A 19,266-nucleotide genomic window follows, 5' to 3' on the forward strand; every position below is an offset into this window, starting at 1 on the left:
AAAGTAAAACTAGCCACTAACATACTAAGTGGGATACCAAATATGTTATGCAAATAAATACTCATCATTAGGCACAAAAGTGAATCCTGAGAATGATTTAAGATTTTAGGATAAAACTTCCTACCCCAATATTTCTAGCATCATTCACTGGAGTTATTTTGTAAGCCAAGATGACTGTGGTCATGTCCCCAGGTTACCTCATGCCTAATGCAAGAAAGAAAGCAGATCTTCCTCTTTCCGCTGCACTCCACTAAGGAGTAAGGGAAATGAACTCTTCCAGTAAGAAGCCCTGCCAGTTATCCAGGAGGCTGACCTGTGTTAGCAGCCCCTGACGACTAATGCCTTTTTAAAATCAGGTAATTTTAATAGGTTTTTACCTTTACTGTGAAACTAGTGTATGTCTCTTCTGGAAATTTTAATAATACAATAAACATAGAAAGTAGTTACTCTGGCTTTTTCATCTTTTTTTTTTTTTCATTCTTTGGAGTCAGAAGCTTAGATTCTTTGAGCTTTCCTCTGACTGGGGTTTTAGACCCACCAGGCTATACCCCAAATAATAGAAAGAAATTGAAAATAAGGGCAACCATAATAACAGTTAACCATTAAATCACCTATTTTAACTTGATAAACCACTATAGCTTTGTATTTTTAACAGTGACTAACAAACAGGAACCTTATCTGGACTAATCTTTTGAGTAGCTCTTCCCCTTCTGTTATCTGCACTGGGCCTCAGTTATCCACCGAAGTATTTAAATGACTTAGTGACTTTTAAAATTCCCATCCAAGATGCTTTTGCACAGTACCTGGAACCTTACAGGTTGTGAGAAATAAAGAATAAATGAGTTAATAAATGAATCCAATTGTATTAAACTGAGCAACACTGCCCAGGTTGGCAGCTTATACAATGAACATATGTTTTCCTATCTTCATTAGATCCAGCCCAATCTCACTCTGCTAATGGTAAAAAGAGAATCCCAGACAAAGTGAAGTTTACAAAGTTTGTGTTTTTTAGACGTCTTTAGGTTCTTCAGATACCTTTTCCATCTGCAAGCCTTGCTGTAGATAATTAACACTCAAACATAAAATGCAAGGCTATGAAAATTAGGGAAATGAAAAAAATATGAAATTTGGAATTACAGACCCAGGAGTTCTAATCCTGGTTTTTATCAACTCCTAACTAAAGTGAATCTGGGCATATTTAAAGTCTCTGATCTTTAGTCTCCTCACTCACAGAATGGGGATTAAAGCATGCCTACTTTACAAGATTATTCTGAGGATTAAAATTTAAAGACATTTGTAAGGCATTTCCAGAACAATGTCTAGCTCGTGACTGGTTAAAGGGAAGCTGTTCCTTCTTCAGATTCACTATGAAATACAACGCTGACCATTTAGACCCATCTCAAGTAATGAGGGTATTGACTTACGCTGTTTTGCTTGGTTGGGGGGAAGGAGACAATCTCCTATATACACGTGATATCATTATTGGCGGGGGGGGGGGGGGGGGGGGGGGCGAAGAGCAGACAGACCACCTGAATTTCCCGTACCAACTTCATGCAAAAAGGGGTCACTATCTCGATTTGGTTTCTTTGTCCCAAACTGCAGGTACCAACTTCTTCACATATTTAACTCTAAATCAGATGATTTAAGTTCCATTAGTAAAGTAATCAGAAATTTAGTAAACTTGAATAACTAAAAAAGAACACTTGGCAGTATGAGTCCTAAATGCTGTTTTCAGCTGTTCATCCTCTTTGAGGATAACATTATCAACTAAACAGTTTCACCTTTTTTTCAGCTCAGATTTAGAGGACTTTGAGAAAGAGACTATTTAAAATTCTTCCAGCCTGTAAATTAATATACTACCTTTCCCTTCTCTTATGCATATGCTAAGATCTCCTTTATCTCACAAATTCTAAGATTCCACTCATTCCTTTCAATCCAACACCCAAACCTGAGTTTTCATTCCTTCTCCCAATTCAGTTTTGGTGCCTTTCTAGCCAATCCAAAAAAATCTTTCATCTTCCCCCATAAGCAGCCTTTGTCTACAAAATGTTTAACACAAAAATGCTGTCTGAAAGACAAAGGCTTGAGAAACTATTAACAAGAAAATTCCAGGAACCAAGTGAAAAAACAAATAACAAAAATCCACAATTATATACCAAAAATGCTGAAATTTTAAAAATACTAAGACAAACACTAAATATTAAAATCCCTATTATAATTTAATTTTGGCTAATCTGATTTATAGGTCATTTCTGTAGTGCCACATTTATGTGGTATGAGTACCAGCTCAGCTTTGCTGGGTTTTTTAACCTGAATAGGCACAGGGTCAGGGTGGAGAGGGCTGGGAGTACTTTTCTTCACAATCACTGCATAATTCAACTTGGGGGTTTGCTTAAGCCTTTTTCTTTTTAAAATGGTACTTTTGGGGTCACATTTCTTTATAAAACTACATTTTCCACCAAAAGGAAAGCTACTTTTTGAATGAGCTAATGTATCACAGAAATACTTAGAGAACACCATGCAGCCCCAAATAAAAACTATGGATTATTTCATTTTGTGAAATCACGGATTTAACCAGAGGATCTTTACTAAATAAGCCACAATTTACTTTGTTTCTCCCTCTTCAATAGAGACAAATCCCCCATTTTTCATTTTGTACTTGCAAATTAACCCAATAGAAACCATCCTCTTACTTGTATATTAATACATCACATGCAAATTCATGATAGCCATTATTAGCCATTAATTAACTATCTACCAGAAAAACAATAATCTTACCTTTTTTCATTTCCATATGACTTCTGTGCAACTTTTGCATGAAGAATAAGTACTGTTTGATCCCCTCGCTCTTTTAAATAATTTCGCATAGCTTCCCTAAAATAAAATATAAATATCACCATTACAGGGGTTAAGATTTAGAGTATTACTATGCTCTATAATGAGAATACTTAAGAATATGTTTCAAACAAGCAACTCCAAAAATGAAAACAACAAAGCAAAACAAACCCATGAACTAAATTTAAAGAATATTATACAATGGGGAAATATATACTGCTCATCTTCAACTCTATTCTTTGTTCTTTGAAAGAAGCTGTCCCTCGCTCTTGGAATTTATGATATAACGCAATTAAACCACAATTACAACTTAGAGAATAACCAGAATCACTATGTACACTGCTAATTAGGCTTTAAACCCTTTATAAAATTAATGCATGCAATACTTTTGTATTTAATAATCTGATTCACTACCACCACTAGCCCCTCTCCTCCAGCTATTAGAATATTTTTTACTGAATACAAAGCCATAAGAAATCCTTAGGTCATACAAATTTATTATTACATGTTCTTAAAGTAACAACCCTACAAAAGGACTAAGAAAGGGCTACCATTTATATACAGATACATAATTACTCTCAAGGATGTTACTAAACACATAAAGTTAATAAAAGCTAATGCAAATTAGTGAAAAACAATTAAATTTTGGAAAAAATACAATGTTAATTATTTCAAGCACAAAATACTCCAACTATCTATTTACTATGCAAGTGTATAAAAAATTCAATGTCTTAAAAATACTTATTCACCCAATTATTTTGCTAAGCAATATAATAGAGTATGAAGAACACAAGGTCTACACAGATCAAACTTTACATTTCTGAATCAGTAGAATCCCAGTTCTTGAGATGTTTAACACATTACAAAATAAAGCAAAAGTGCTTCAAAGGCAATCATCAAGAAACTTTTAATAAAGTGAATGCTATTTTTATTTATAAGTAAAAGACAAATGTATAGGGGATAGCTACAGAATAGTAGTAAGTTATTAAACGTGGGGAATTCTAGACTTCTGGCACTTTGAAACTAAGTGGTCTGGGGCAAATCTCTTAACCTCATCTAGCTTGAGTTTCTGTATCTGATAATAACAATAATGCTGACATAACATAGAGTGGTTGTGGGGATTAAATGAGATGACAGCGTTTATGTTTAGTGACTGAAAACCTTTTGGCTCAAGGCAGGAATGGTAACACTGGAATCCAACAGATTGCACATTATTCCTTACCACTGTAACAAAGCTCAAAGTCCAGTAAAGACAGCAAAAAATGTTTGGAAAACAAATTGTAATGAGATTCATGTTCCAAATAGAGGTATGACCAAAGAGCTCCAATAGGGAGTGCCTATGTAAAGGAGGGGAGGGGTGATAAAGGACCACTCCTGGGAAAATTTTCTTAGAAGAGCTAACTTCTGAAGGAAAAGGAATAGTCACAGTAAGTGGGAGGAAGAAAGAGTAAGGCATTCCAGGGCCAGGGAGAGAAGTATGGACGAGCAGGAATGACCCTGCAAATTTGGGTACAGCAAGAGATTCAGGCTGAGGAGTAAACCAGCCACAAAAAACAATAGTAGCTAAGATTTCTGGAGTGTTTACTATGTGCCAGGCCCTGAATAAATGCATTATTTCACTTAATCCTCAAAATCCAAAAGGTAAGTATTGTTAATACCATGGTGAATGTCTTGCAATTAATAAATGGTAGTCAGGAAACTGAAACAAATTCTCTAAAATTCTTAAGTGAGCCATGGCAGTGAATAAAATTGAGAAGTTGGGTACAGTCAAATTGTGAAAAGCCTATCAAATCCCTTGAAAATCTGACATTTGTAAACTTAAATACTAAGTATAAAAATTTAAGCTAATTCAAATATCACCCTATGATAAGATGGTGATAAAAGTGGTAGCAGGTAATAAAAATTTTAAGACACCTAGAAAAAACTTAAAATAAAAAAATCCATCTCTTTGAGAGTTAGGAAAAGATCATCATTTAATTTTATCTCCACTCCATTATAGAAAAACACCATGCTGTGGAAAGTGGATTTTCAATCTACACAAAAGGCAATGCAAGATCTTGAGGTTTCTTTTAAACATACAGTTAATTTTCCTTTATAGTTAATTCTAGTGGTGAAGTAGAGAAGGGGTTTTAGAAAGCATAGAGAAAAGACAAACTTGAAAAAAGGCTGACACACCAAGAAAGAGGTAATAGAAGACAGTACAGGAGAAGACAGGTTTTAAGTCTTTTGTTTCAGGAGAAGCAAGTGTTAATAGGTTCTACTGGACAAATGTCAACTCTGAAGTGCCCCAGAACTCCAAGCTGGAAGTATTTAATAGGTTGTTGGAAACAACCATCTGTAGTTCCAGAGAGGGATCTGGGCTGGAAAAGTAGGGTTCATTGGTATACACAGTTCATAAATAAAGCCATGGTAGTCAATGAAGTCTCCCAGAAAGAAAACACAGTGATAGGAGAGTCAAGAAGAAAATGTATAAAAGGAAATGAAGAACCGGTAGGGGTAGAACTGAAACTGTCTATTAGATGCTACGGAAGGAGACAACCTCAAAAGAGGGGAACAATCAAAAGGTAAGATGCTGGAGAGGTGAAGGTCACTTTAATTTTAGCAAGAAGTCTAACAGCCACCAGCTAAAGCCTCACAAGTTATTTGTAAAATGAGAGGCCACTGTGATGCCTAACAAGTAAGAAAAGAGCCATAGGTACTATCTGGAAATACCCTCTAGGGAATGGAGAAAGAAGCTGACTATGTACAATGATTGAAAATCGGTATTGAAGGACTGGCTAATGTTGAAATCCATAAATGATAGTGTCAAGTCCCACTAACATTCCAAGGGAATAGAGACAGCACATTCTCAAACCTGCTGGGTACTGGACAAGAGGTGCAGCGTGGAGAGGATAACGATTAATAAGGGATTTGAGGTGTTAATAAGTCACGTGACTGACCATAGCATTCAAGGTAGATAAGAAAACAAAAGCTAAGCCAGGAGAAGGTCAATATCTTGACAAAACTGGCACAGAAGCCCAGTCACTGGCATAAAAAGTGAAAAGTTGCTATATACTTGAAAAAAAAAATTTTAAGAAACCATTTTAAATATATTTCCCCACGCTGAATTCTATTTGCATTTACAGTCTCTATTTTATCATTTAGCAATTACTTGATATGTTGGTCATATTTCATGTCTTTTTTCCTTGTCTTCCCAAAGAGTATGCAAAGCCTTTAAGACACATTATTAGGTACATTTTAGAAATGGAGGAGGGGTTAAGTAACTTTCCCAAGATGATACTGAAGTCCCAGGATTCAAATTTAGGCAGTCTGGCTTTGGAGGACAAAATTAATACTATCAGATACTTTTGCACTGGTATTATGAGCACAGCTTTGGTATGAAACAAACAGGGAGAGGTCTGACTCTTGACGCCTGTCAATTACTAAGCCTGAGTTTTCTCACCTGTTTTTTTTTTTTTTAAAAAGACAGTAATAGCTCATATTGTGAAAAATATTTTAAATTAAGTACCCCCACAAACTGACAAATATCCAGTGTCAGTAAACTCTACCTATTATTTTCTGAGAACAATGGCAGGAGGGAGGGGAAGATGGAGGTCGGAAGACTTACACTGAAGTTTAAGGGCAAACTTGAAAATGACCTGGAGGTAAATCATCAGGTGTCTCACCTGACTTGCAAGGCACAAGTTTTTGCAAGCATAATAGGTAAGCTGCACTTTTATACATCTTCCCATTAAAGATTTATTGAGAACCTATTACATCCCAGGAACCTATTACATCCCATTGCTAGCTGAACTGTTCACAATAATGATTACGGCAAAAGATTACAGATCTCAAGGTACTTATGATGAATGCAAGATGACAGCTCTAGTTTTCCTTGTCTTTTCCCTTCATATTTATAATACAAATTCTTGAAAAAAGCAATTAGAACCTTAAGTAACCATTAATAATAGTTGTCCTGTAGTAGTAATTTGCCAAATAGCTTCTTTCAACAAGAAAAAATTTTCCTTTGTTAATAGAATATCAAACATTAAAATTATGTTATCTGGCAGTTAAAGGTTGACAGTTTTGTTGTGCACCTTAAGGAGCCATTAAAAAAGATATAGGCAATATTCTCAAAAGAAACACAATTAAAAAGTAAAGACCATGGAATGATAGCCCATGTGCTCTTCATTTAGTCTAGGGTTTGGTTAATTGAATAGGGTTTCAATTTCAGCAGTGTTGACATCCTGGGCTAAACAATTCTTTGTCGTGAAGGAGCTGTGCTGTGCATTGGAAGGCGTTTAGCAACATCTCTAACTTCTACCCATTAGAAACCAATAGCACCTTTCCTACAGTTGTGACAACCAAAAATGTCTCCAGATATTGCCAAACGTCAGAGGGGTAAAGGGGGAGGTCACCTGGGTTGAAAACCAGTGGATTAAAGAAAACCAAAAATGTTCCAACAATAAGTTGAGAAAATCACTCAGTCTTTTTAAGAAAGAATGAGGGAAATTTTGTCATTTGAAAACATAATATAGGTGCTGTAAAAACGTTACCAGTAGAATTACTACTTTGTACTACTGAATTGTTAAAAAACAGTAACAACAAAGCTAAAACTCATAATTTGTTGTAACAGTTACTATCTAACAAGTTTTGAAGCTTATGTATTCTTTGTTATTTCATTTAATAATTCCTTATAAAATATTCATTCTGAATGAAAGCCAATTAACAATTATTTGAAGAACACCATGGAGCAACTATTTTTGAAAGCGTTTACTCACTTAAAACACATTAGCTTAAACGTTTAGAAAATCAGAAAATTTTACCAGTATTTTTACTCACATGAAAGCATGGCAAATGCCATTCTAGTTTGACATGTTTAAACTATCACCATCTTCGTCAAACTTCTGGCTCTTTTTTCCTTTATAAACGTCTTTTTTTTTTTTTAATATCGCAAACAAAATTCACAAAAAAGAACATCCTTAACAGTGTTAACCCCTATTCTTCTGAAAATAGAACCCTTACTTCCTCACCACATTCATGTACGCCGCCATGATTAGGCCAAGGGGCACATAAGTGATTTAAACCAGATGTACATGTGCGTGCACACGTTGGGGGCTGGGGGGAAAGCATTTGAGCTGGGAGCTAAAGTCCCAACTACTCAAGGAATGAAGTGGCCCACAAACTTGGAAAGTCCAAACAGCCATCCTTACAGATAGGATCAGTCCCTGTATTACTCAAATTGGAATTTTGTCACTTGTAAAATCCAAATAATAAAGGTTCCAATGTGAACTGTCTTCTGGTAAAGAAACCTAGTTTTGTTGTATCAAGTGTGCCCAAAGTAATTCCATACACACACCTCTGTACCTGCAAACATTTTAGAGAGCTGCAGTGTATACTTTGAGTAGTATTCAGTATACTGAATACTACTACAGGCTACAGGTCAGCAAACCACACTAGCAGCCTATTTTTGTACTCTCTAGGAGCTAAGAATGCCTTTTACATTTTTAAAGGGTTGTAAAAAAGAACAGAAGTCTATGCAACAGAGATAGTATGCAGACCTCAAAGCCTAAAATATGTACTACTTGGCTCTTTACAGAAAACATTTGCTGACCCCTTCATAAGCAATAAAAAATAAAATGATTTTAAAAGAAAAGTTGCAAAACTGGAATTTCCCTGGTGGTGCAGTGGTGAAGAATCCGCCTGCCAATGCATGGGACACAGGTTTGATCCCTGGTCCAGGAAGATCCCACATGCTGCAGGGCAATTAAGCCCGTGTGCCACAGGTACTGAGCCTGCGAGCCACAACTCCTGAAGCCCATGCACCTAGAGCCCATGCTGCACAACAAAGAGAAGCCACCGCAATGAGAAGCCCACGCACCGCAACAAAGAGTAACCCCCGCTCGCCGCAACTACAGAAAGCCCACACACAGCAACAAAGACCCCAAACAGCCAAACATAAATAAATTTATTTTAAAAAATTTTGTTTAACTGTGTCAGAAAAACTGTGCTTTTAGAACACTATCTAAAAGATCATCCTCTAAATAACAACACACTTTTTCACTGTTGTTTAAGTTGGAAGATGGGGGTTAGGATAGAATAGGGTAGGTTTAAGAGATTTTTTTTTAAGGGAAAGAAACCCTCTCTGAATTGAAGTGTCCAACCTCCATACACCCCAACGAAAAGCGATATAAAATTCCTTATTTATTCATTCATTCATTCATTTATGGCTGTGTTGGGTCTTTGTTGCTGTGCACGGGCTTTGTCTAGTTGTGGACAGTGGGGGCCACTCTCCACTGTGGTGTGCGGGCCTCTCATCGTGGTGGCCTCTCCCGTCGCAGAGCACGGGCTCTAGGCGCCCAGGCTTCAGGAGTTGTGGCTCGCAGGCTCTGGGGCACAGGCTCAGCAGTTGTGGCGCACGGGCTTAGCCGTTTCGCAACATGTGGGATCTTCTCGGACCAGGGCTCGAACCCGTGTCCCCTGCCCTGGCAGGCGGATTCTTAACCACTGCGCCACCAGGGAAGCCCTAAATTATTTTTGATCAAATACAAGACCCTAAAATTTTCCTAAAACGGAAAACTCTTTAAAGGAGAAATGAGAAAATATGGTGAAAAAGAGCCGATGGGACCTAAACTTGCCATACTGTCAGAAGGGAAAATGTCCTGACTTTTGAAATTAAGGTTAAATTTTTATCACAGAATTGGGAATTGATTTTACATTCCAATTTTCTGTTTTATTCAAACTGTTTTACTAAATTGCTTTATACTAGCTTTGATAATAAAGAGTAAAAAATCTAAGTTTGCCCTCTTTAAGAGATTTAAACAGAAATAAAGCTTACCTAAATTCTCCCCTAGAAGACACACTAATTTCTTTTAAGGTATTTTTAAAGGGTAAAATGCTACTAACATTTTTTACAGCTTTACTGAGGTTTAATTGAAATACAGAAAAATGCATTTATTTTCAAGTGTACAATTTGCTAGGTTTTGGCATATGTATACACCATCAGCACAATCCAGAAAGACAGTCATCATTCCCAGTTTCTGTCTCTCCCCAACCCCAAGAAACCACTGATCTACTGTTATTATAGATTAGTTTGCATTTTCTACAATTTTATATAAAATTGTACTTTCTCCTGACTTCTTTAGAAAATTGGACATAATTATCCTAAGATTCCTCTATGTTGTTGCATGTATCAATAGTTCATTCCTTTTCATTGCTAAATAGAAAGCCATTGGAGAATATACCACGATTTGTTGGTCCATTCACGTGTTGGTGGGTATTTGAGTTATACCTATATGGCTATTATAACTAACACTTCCACAAACATTTGTATTCAGGTCTTTGTATTAATACGTTTCCATTCTTCGTAACTGAATATGTAAGAATGAAATGGCTAGGCCATATGGTAGGGGAGTTTTAACTTCTTAAGTACCATTTTATTGCACTTCACAGATATTGTCTCTTTTTTTTTTAACAAATTGGAGGTCTGTGGCAACCCTGCATCAAGCAAGTCTTTCAGCACCATTTTCCCAACAGCATTATTTTTTAATTAAGGTAAGTACTTTTTTCCCCCAGACATAATGCTATTGCATTAGACATAATGCTATTACATTATAGCGTAAACATAACTTTTACATGCAACAGAAAACAAAAAAATTTGTGACTTTTTTCCCCCAAATCAAAAGAGCTTTTATTGCATCTTTAAAATACCACAAATGAGTCCGAAGAATCATCTGGCATCTTGCTGTTTCTGTAGCCAGACCACTCAAATATTATTCATCAGCCTGCTGAACTGTTTCTTTTTTCAGAAACATAGATACCATCCAAAAATTTTCTGATATCCTTGTTTTTAACTGTTGGGGCTTGCTGAATCAAAGCAGCTAAATTTGACACAAGTTCAATGTCGTTTCCTTCAAGAATCAACTCATCTTTCTGGACCTGATACTGAACAAGCAACGCCTGGCCTCATCCAAACCCTGAGGATGTATTTTTCACCCCCAAAATTTTGGATTTCAACAAGAGAACCATTCTCCTGAATATCAACATTGATGGGGAACTGAGCATATACAGACCTCATAACATAAGTCCAGTGTAACACCCTTGATCATGTTTTGTATACAACTACAGACAGTGCAAACAGTCGCCAGTTCCCTTCTATTTCCCCACCATTTGTGAAGCCAGAGTGTCTTCTTTTTCTTTCCAAGGAGACTGAGTTCTACATTGATGTGACTGAAGTCCCTCCACAGGGTGCCTCTAGAAAATTTGTGTGTCTTGCCTGTTTTCATCTAAAAGCTGTATAATTTGACATTTTACATTTAGGTCTATTTTGATCTAATTTTTGTATATGGTTCCAGGTATGAATCATAGTTATTTTATGTTATGTAAGTGGTGGGTGCATATGGTTATCCAACTGTTCCAGAATCCTTTGTTAAAAACCCTTTAGCTGACTAAACTGCCTTTGTACCTTGACTGAAAAACTTATCTCAAGAACAATTTCTGGCCACTATTCTGTCGCAATGATCTACTTGCTATCTTTAAACCAATACCATCCTTGATTACTGTAGCTATCTAACAAGCTTTGAAATCAGGTAGTGTTAAGTTCTTACTGCCCTTTTTCAAGGTTGTTCTGGCTAGTCTAAGACATTTGCATTTGCATCATAAATTTCAAAATCAGCTTGTCAACTGCTATAAAAAAGCCCATTGGGATTTTGATTGGGATTATGTTGAATCCATAGATGAATTTGGGAAGAACTGACACTATTGAGTCTTCTGCTCAAAGAACATTTATTTAGGACTTTTCAGCAATGTTTTGTAGTTTTCAGTACATAGTTTTTGCACATCATGTGTCAGATATTTTCCCCTAAGAATCACATATTTTTTGATGCTACTGTTTTTTAAATTTCAATTTCCCACTGTTCATTACTAGTATAAAAAACGCAATTCATTTTTGTATGCTTTATACGTTGACTGTGTAGCCTACCACCTTGTTAAACTCACCTATTAGTTCTAATAACTTTTTTTTTTTTGGAAGATTCCATAGAGATAATACTGATGTCTACAAATAAAGTCAGTTTTACTTCTTTCCAATTTAGATGCCTTTCTTTTTCTGGCCTTACCCGTACTAATTAGAACCTCAAGTACAATGTTAAATGGAAGTGGTTAAAAGTGGACACCCCTGCATTGTTCCTGATCTTGAGGGAAAACATTCAGTCTTTCACAAGTATGGTGTTAAATGTAGTTTGTTTATAGGTAACCTTTATAATAATGAGGAAATTCCCTTCTATTCCTAGATTGATGAAAGTTATGATGAAGAATGAAATGTCAAAAGCTTTTTCTAAATCCCTGAGATGACCAAATGATTTTCCTTTTTTGTTAATGTATTAAAATGACATTGATTGATTTCCATTTCTGAGATAAATCTCATTAGATCACGATGTATCATCCTTTTAATATCCCTGGTGGTGCATCCTTTTAACTTCCCTGGTGGTGCAGTGGTTAAGAATCCACCTGCCAATGCAGGGGACACGGGTTCGAGCCCTGGTCCAGGAAGATCCCACATGCCATGGAGCAATTAAGCCCATGCGCCACAACTACTGAACCTGTGCTCTAGAGACCGTGAGCCACAACTACTGAAGCCCACACGCCTAGAGACCCTGCTCCACAACAAGAGAAGCCACCGCAATGAGAAGTCCATGCACCACAACGAAGAGTAGCCCCCGCTCGCCGAAATTAGGGAAATCCTGTGCACAGCAATGAAGACCCAATGCAGCCAAAAATAAAAATAAAATTTAAAAAAGAAATAAACAGATCAAAAAAAAATACTGTTGGATTCATTTTGAAAAACTGTTAAAACATTTTATATCTGTGCTCATAAGGAATGTAAGTCCACAATTTTATTTTATTTTAATGTCTTTGTCTGCTTTTAGTAACAGGGCATCACTGTCCTAACCGAATGAACTGGGAAATGTCCTGCTTTCCAGTTTTCTGGAAGAGTATGTATAGAACTGGCATGATGTATTTCTTAAATGTCTGGTAGAATTCAATAGCAAAATCATCTAAGCCTGGAACTTTCTATGTGGAAGGTTTAGAATTATAAGTTCAATTTCTTTAGATATAGGGTTATTCAGGTTATCTATCTGTTTCTTCCTGAGTAAGCTTTGGTAGCTTGCCTGTTTCAAGGAATTTGTGTATCTCTTCAAAAGTTGTTGAATTTATCGGCAGAAAGTTATTTCTAATATTTGCTTGTTATCCTTTAAATATCTGTAGAATCTATAGTGATATTACCTTTCTCATTCTTGATGCTAGTAATTTATACAGAAACAGATTTCTATTTGATATGATTATCCTTCTGTATGAAGGATTTCTTTAACATTTTTTGTAGCTCAGGCCTGTTTATGATTAATTCCTTTTCAGTTTCTTATGTCTAAAAATGTCTTTATTTTGCCTTTGTTAGGTATAGAATTCTAGGTTGCCATATTTTTCCCCCTTGAGTACTTTCAAGCTCTTGTTCCACTGTCTTCTCCCTAACAAGGTTTCAGATGAGAAACCTCTGTCATCCTTATCTATATCTTTTTTTCCTCTGTATATAATTTATCTTTTTTTCTCTGTTGCGTTTAACATTTTCTCTTTATCACTGACTTCAAGCAATTTGATGATGATGTGGTTTAAAAAAAATGATAGTTTTTGCACTTGGGACTCACTGAGTTTCTTGGAACTGTGGTTTTATAGTTTTCACCAAATTTAGAAAATTTTCAGCCATTATGTCTTCATATATTCTTTTAGTCATACCTTCCCCTTAAATGACTCCAATTACATGTATATTGGTGTATTTGAAAATAAACCACAGCCCATTAATGATCTTTTTTTTTCCAGATATTTTCTCTGTGTGCTTCATTTTGGATAGTTTCTATTGGTATGCCTTCAAGTTTGCTAATCTCTTCTTCAACAGTGTATATCTGTGATTAATCCCACCAAGTGTATTTTTTCATTTAAATACTTTAGTTTTCATCTCTAGAATTTGCTTTTGATCTTCCCTTTTTTATCTTCCAGGTCCTCTATTTAAGTTGTTCAACCTCTCCTCTAGCTCAGGGATCTACAATTACAGCCTGCATGTCGAACACAATCCACCGCCTATTTTAGAAATAAAGTTATACTCCAGTATACAGAAATGTCCATTGGTTTACACATTGTCTGAGGCTGCTTTTGTGCTACAACAGAGTTAAGTAGTTACAACAGAGGCTGTTTGGGTCACAAAAATACCTACCATTTTACCCTTTAACAAAAATTTTATACACTCCTGGTCTTAGCTTCTTTTTTTTTTAAACATCTTTATTGGAATATAATTGTTTTACAATGGTGTGTTAGTTTCTGCTTTATAACAAAGTGAATCAGCTATACATATACATATATCCCCATATCCCCTCCCTCTTGCGTCTCCCTCGCACCCTCCCTACCCCACCCCTCTAGGTGGACACAAAGCACCGAGCTGATCTCCCTGTGCTATGCATCTGCTTCCCACTATTTATTTTACATTTGGTAGTGTATATATGTCAATGTCACTCTCTCACTTCGTCCCAGCTTACCCTTCCCCCTCCCCATGTCCTCAAGTCCATTCTCTATGTCTGTGTCTTTATTCCTGTCCTGCCCCTAGGTTCTTCAGAACCACTTTTTTTTTTCGATTCCATATATATGTGTTAGCATACTGTATTTGTTTTTCTCTCTCTGACTTACTTCACTCTACATGACAGTCTCTAGGTGATCTTAGCTTCTTAAACATAAAGAAAACAAATGTAATAACTGTTTTAATGTCTTTGTCTAATTTTATCATCCGTATCATTTCTGGGATGGTTTTGACTGATTTTTCTTATTATGAATTATATTTTCCCTACTTCTTTTTACAATTGGTTATTTTGATTAGATGTTAAGACACAATGAATTTCATCACCTTTTTGAGTGCTGCATATTTTTTATTCCTTTAAATATTCTTGAGCTTTGTTTTAGGACACAGTTACTTAGAAAAAGTTTTATCCTTTCAACCTTGCTTTTAAGTTTTGTTAGGTGAAACCAGAGCAGCATTTAGTCTAGGCCTAATTTTGTACCACTACTGAAACAAAACCCTTCTGAGTACTCTTGTTGATGCGCTGTGAATTATGAGATTTTTTTCCACTTTGGCTATTGGGAACAGGCACAATTCATAGTATTGAGGGAGCTCTAGGAATTCTTTCCTCTAATTGTTTAGGTTGTTTTTCCTCCCAACCTTCGGTAGTCTCCTCACACAGGTGGTAATCAATACTCAGCTTAAGACTAGAGAGGACCCTCTGTAGATCTCTGGAACTCTGCATAGCTCTTTCCTCTCCAGTTCTCTGCCCTAAGAGTTCTGGCCACCTTAGCCTCCTTATAGTCCCAGCTCTACCTCCACAACTCATGGTGCTTACTAGGCTCCACCTGGATTCCCCTTCCCTACATCATGTACTGGAAACTTTCTCCAGGCACTAAGCTGAGGCAATTGTAGGGCTCACCTCATTTGTCTCCTGTCTCTCAAGGATCACTGTCCTTTCTTGCCTGCCATTCAATATCTTGAAAACCACCGTTTCATATATTTTGTCCAGGTTTTTAGTTGTTTTAGGCCGAAGAGTAATTCTAGTCCCTGTTACTCCATCTTGGCTAGAAGCAGAAGTCCTAAAAGCTACTAAAATTTTCCAAACAGGGAAAACTGCTTAAAGGGTAAATGGAAAATCATGATAAAGTAGATGGGACCTAACTATATTATTGTTTATATTTAAGGAAAGGAAAGGAAATTTTACATATGCAGGTAACTATTCATCAAAATATATTTTATCAGGGACTTCCCTGGTGATCCAATGGTAAAGAATCCACCTTCCATAGAGTCTGTCATACAGAGTGAAGTAAGTCAGAAAGAGAAAAACAAATACCGTATGCTAACACATATATATGGAATCTAAGAAAAAAAAAAACAAAGTTCATGAAGAACCTAGGGGCAAGACGGGAATAAAGACACAGACCTACTACAGAATGGACTTGAGGATATGGGGAGGGGGAAGGGTAAGCTGGGACTAAGTGAGAGAGTGGCATGGACATATATACACTACCAAACATAAAACAGATAGCTAGTGGGAAGCAGCCGCATAGCACATGGAGATCAGCATAGCACAGGGAGATCAGCTCGGTGCTTTGTGATCACCTAGAGGGGTGGGATAGGGAGGGTGGGAGGGAGGGAGACGCAAGAGGGAAGAGAAATGGGAACATATGTATATGTATAACTGATTCACTCTGTTATAAAGCAGAAATTAACACACCATTGTAAAGCCAAAAAAAAAAAAAAAAAGAATCCACCTTCCAATGCAGGGGACATGGGTTCAATCCACATGCCGTGGGGCAACTAAGCCCACGTGCCACAACTACTGAGCTCACGCGCCTCAACCAGAGAGCCTGCGTGCCACAAACTACAGAGCCCACATGCTCTAGAACACGTGCACCACAACTACAGAGCCCATGCGCCCTGGAGCCTGTGTGCCACAACTAGAAAAGAGAAGACCTGCACGCCACAACTAGAGAGAAGCCCGTGTGCCACAACAAAAGATCCCGCATGCCTCAACGAAGATCCTGCGTGCCACAACTAAGACCCGACACAGGGCTTCCCTGGTGGCGCAGTGGTTGAGAGTCCGCCTTCCGATGCAGGGGACACGGGGTCGTGCCCCGGTCCGGGAAGATCCCACATGCCACGGAGCGGCTGGGTCCGTGAGCCATGGCCGCTGAGCCTGCGCGTCCGGAGTCTGTGCTCCGCAACGGGAGAGGCCACGACAGTGAGAGGCCCGCGTACCACAAAAAAAAAAAAAAAAAAAAAAGACCCGACACAGCCTAAATGAATGAATGAATGAATAAATATTTTATCGTTAGGAGTCACTTGAACCTATTGCTGCTGGTAATGAAATTAAAATATTTATCTATTAAATTTTAAATTTCAAAATGCCTATATATGTGAATTAAGCAATTCCAGTTAGAATTTCAAGATATATAAAAATAATTGAAAATACATTAACATGGACCTGTGAGATAAGTTATATTTTCCCAGCCCACTTGATCTGAAATACACCTTAAATTTTTTTTTTTTATTTTGAATTTCAGGCATACAGAAAAGTTACGAAAGCATAAACAATTCCTAGTCCCCATTTCCCCCAGACTCTCGAATGTTAATATTTTACCATATTTGTATATTATGGGTTTTTGTGGGGTTTTTTTGCGGTACGAGGGCCTCTCACTGTTGTGGCCTCTCCCGTTGCGGAGCACAGGCTCCGGACGCGCAGGCTCAGCGGCCATGGCTCACGGGCCCAGCTGCTCCGCGGCATGTGGGATCTTCCCGGACCGGGGCACGAACCCGTGTCCCCTGCATCAGCAGGCAGACTCTCAACCACTGTGCCACCAGGGAAGCCCTATATATTATGTTTTTAAAACCATTTAACAGCACATTATAGACATAAAGTCCCTTTTTCCCAAGATACTTGTGTTTATTTCCTAAAAAGACAGTCTCTTATACAATCACAATGCAATTATCACTGGTAATAGATTTTATTCAGATGTCTCCAACTGTCCCTCTAATGTCCTTTATTGGGGGTGGGAGTATGGAGCAGTATTGAGAAACAGCTGTCCTCAGGCCAAATCAGAATAGCCTTCAGTTTGTTTGTTTTTTTAATTAATTTGAGCTGGAACACAGACACACCATTCATTTACATATTGTCTACGGCTGATTTGGGGATGCAAGAACAGAGCTGAAAAGTCAAAACAAACTCAGTGTGCCCCAAAAAGCCTAACACTTTTATTATCTGGCCTATTACAGAAAACATTTGCCAACTCCAGCTTTAGAGCACAAGAAAAATTTGTTCCTGCTCCAGGTTCAGTTGAATTTGTCATGTTTAACTTAGTTGTCATGTCTTTTTGGTCTCCTTTACTCTGGTACTCCTCAGTCTTAGTTTTTCGTGATTTTGAAAATTTTGAAGAGTAGATGCTGTTTATTTTATAGAAATGTCCTTCCATCTGTGTCTGTCTGATGCTTCCTTATGCTTAGATTTAGCTTATGCATTTTTGGCAAGAACCACTACAAAAGTGATAGTATGTCCTCAGGATGCATATGATACTTAGTTGTCCATTATTAGTGATGTTAATTTAGAACGCTTAATTAAGGTGGCATCTGCCAGGTTTCTTCACTGTCATGTTACTGCTTTTCACTTTATAATTAACCATACTTTGTGAAGATATGCTTAGACACTATAAAAACACTTTGTTTCTCATCAGACTTTAAACCAGTAGTTTAAGAATTCACTGATGATGTTGGCCTGAAACGATTATCACTGTAACGGTTGCCAAAATGTGCTTTCCTAGGTCCATGATTCCTTCTACACTTATTAGGTGGAATTCTTCTGTAAAGAAAAGCTATCTCCTCTCCCCCATTTATCGAATTATTTATTTAACTCAGTGTAGACTTCTAAACTGTCCTTCTATTTTATGGGTTTTAATCTATTACTATCATTATTTATTTTATGACCAAAGTGTCCATGATTTGGCTAAAAGAAGCCTCTTCAAACTGGCTCCCTTTGTGTGTACTTCTGGCATGCCCCTGTCATTCTTTGAGTGAAACAGCTTTTTTAATAATAGTAATAATGTGGAAATAACCCAAATGGCTATCGGTGTGAATTAAATAAGGAGCAGTGGGAAGACAAGGAAAATCTATGGATACACTAAGGAGAACAAGGTAGAAGATCTACAGTTAACAGAACAATGGTAGAGTATGATGCCAGACTTTAAAAAGAAAAAAAGACAGGTATATGTTTATACACACATACGATTTTCTTGAAAGATACTAACAACACAGGGTAGCATTAACTCTAGGACTGTAACTGTGGAACTGAATGTCTTATTTTTATTTTACAATCACTGATGGTTAGAAATTTTTAAAATCATTTTCAAGACTAACACTTTTAAATTTAACATGTGTAATTAAAATGCATACCGTAAAAAATTACATAATTAGAATATAATATTTATAGTCTCATTAAAAATGGATAATATCTTTGTTTTAAAATTCTCTTCTAAAAGCATTTAAGTATCTTTCAAGTTCCAGTTGTGATCAACAAATTGTGACTGGCTAATGAAGCTAGATATAGGAAACTATCTTTACATTGTAGCCCTTGTTATATTAACTATATAATACTCAATATTAATTCTTGAAAGGTTTCATTTTTCCCTTTGAACTGTATCCTCTTACCCTGTTTTTTGAAGGGAGAAAAAGGGGAGATGTGGGGAAGGGAGGGTGGAAATACGCTCATGATCTAGATACCATTATGTGAATAACTTCTTGCAAAGAACACCTAATATAGCTTCCAAAATGACAGGATCTAACACTTTTATGAAATGTTTGGGTGAAAGACTAACATAATG

The 19,266-nt window shown here is 36.9% G+C and overlaps 1 protein-coding gene and 1 pseudogene across 8 annotated transcripts in view; both read right to left on the minus strand.

The window, feature by feature from the left end:
- Positions 1–19,266, minus strand: part of LOC101273691 (recombining binding protein suppressor of hairless) — a 231,021-nt gene that overhangs the window by 25,195 nt on the left and 186,560 nt on the right. For all 8 annotated transcript variants that reach the window (XM_049708978.1, XM_049708980.1, XM_033421624.1 and 5 more), the window contains one exon: positions 2,779–2,874. In XM_049708978.1, the coding sequence (XP_049564935.1) occupies positions 2,779–2,874 (96 nt within the window). The remainder of the gene's footprint in view (positions 1–2,778; positions 2,875–19,266) is intronic.
- Positions 10,221–19,265, minus strand: LOC125964202 (60S ribosomal protein L9-like; annotated as a pseudogene).

This window comes from Orcinus orca, chromosome 4 (assembly GCF_937001465.1).
Source record: "Orcinus orca chromosome 4, mOrcOrc1.1, whole genome shotgun sequence".
Lineage (NCBI taxonomy): Eukaryota > Metazoa > Chordata > Mammalia > Artiodactyla > Delphinidae > Orcinus > Orcinus orca.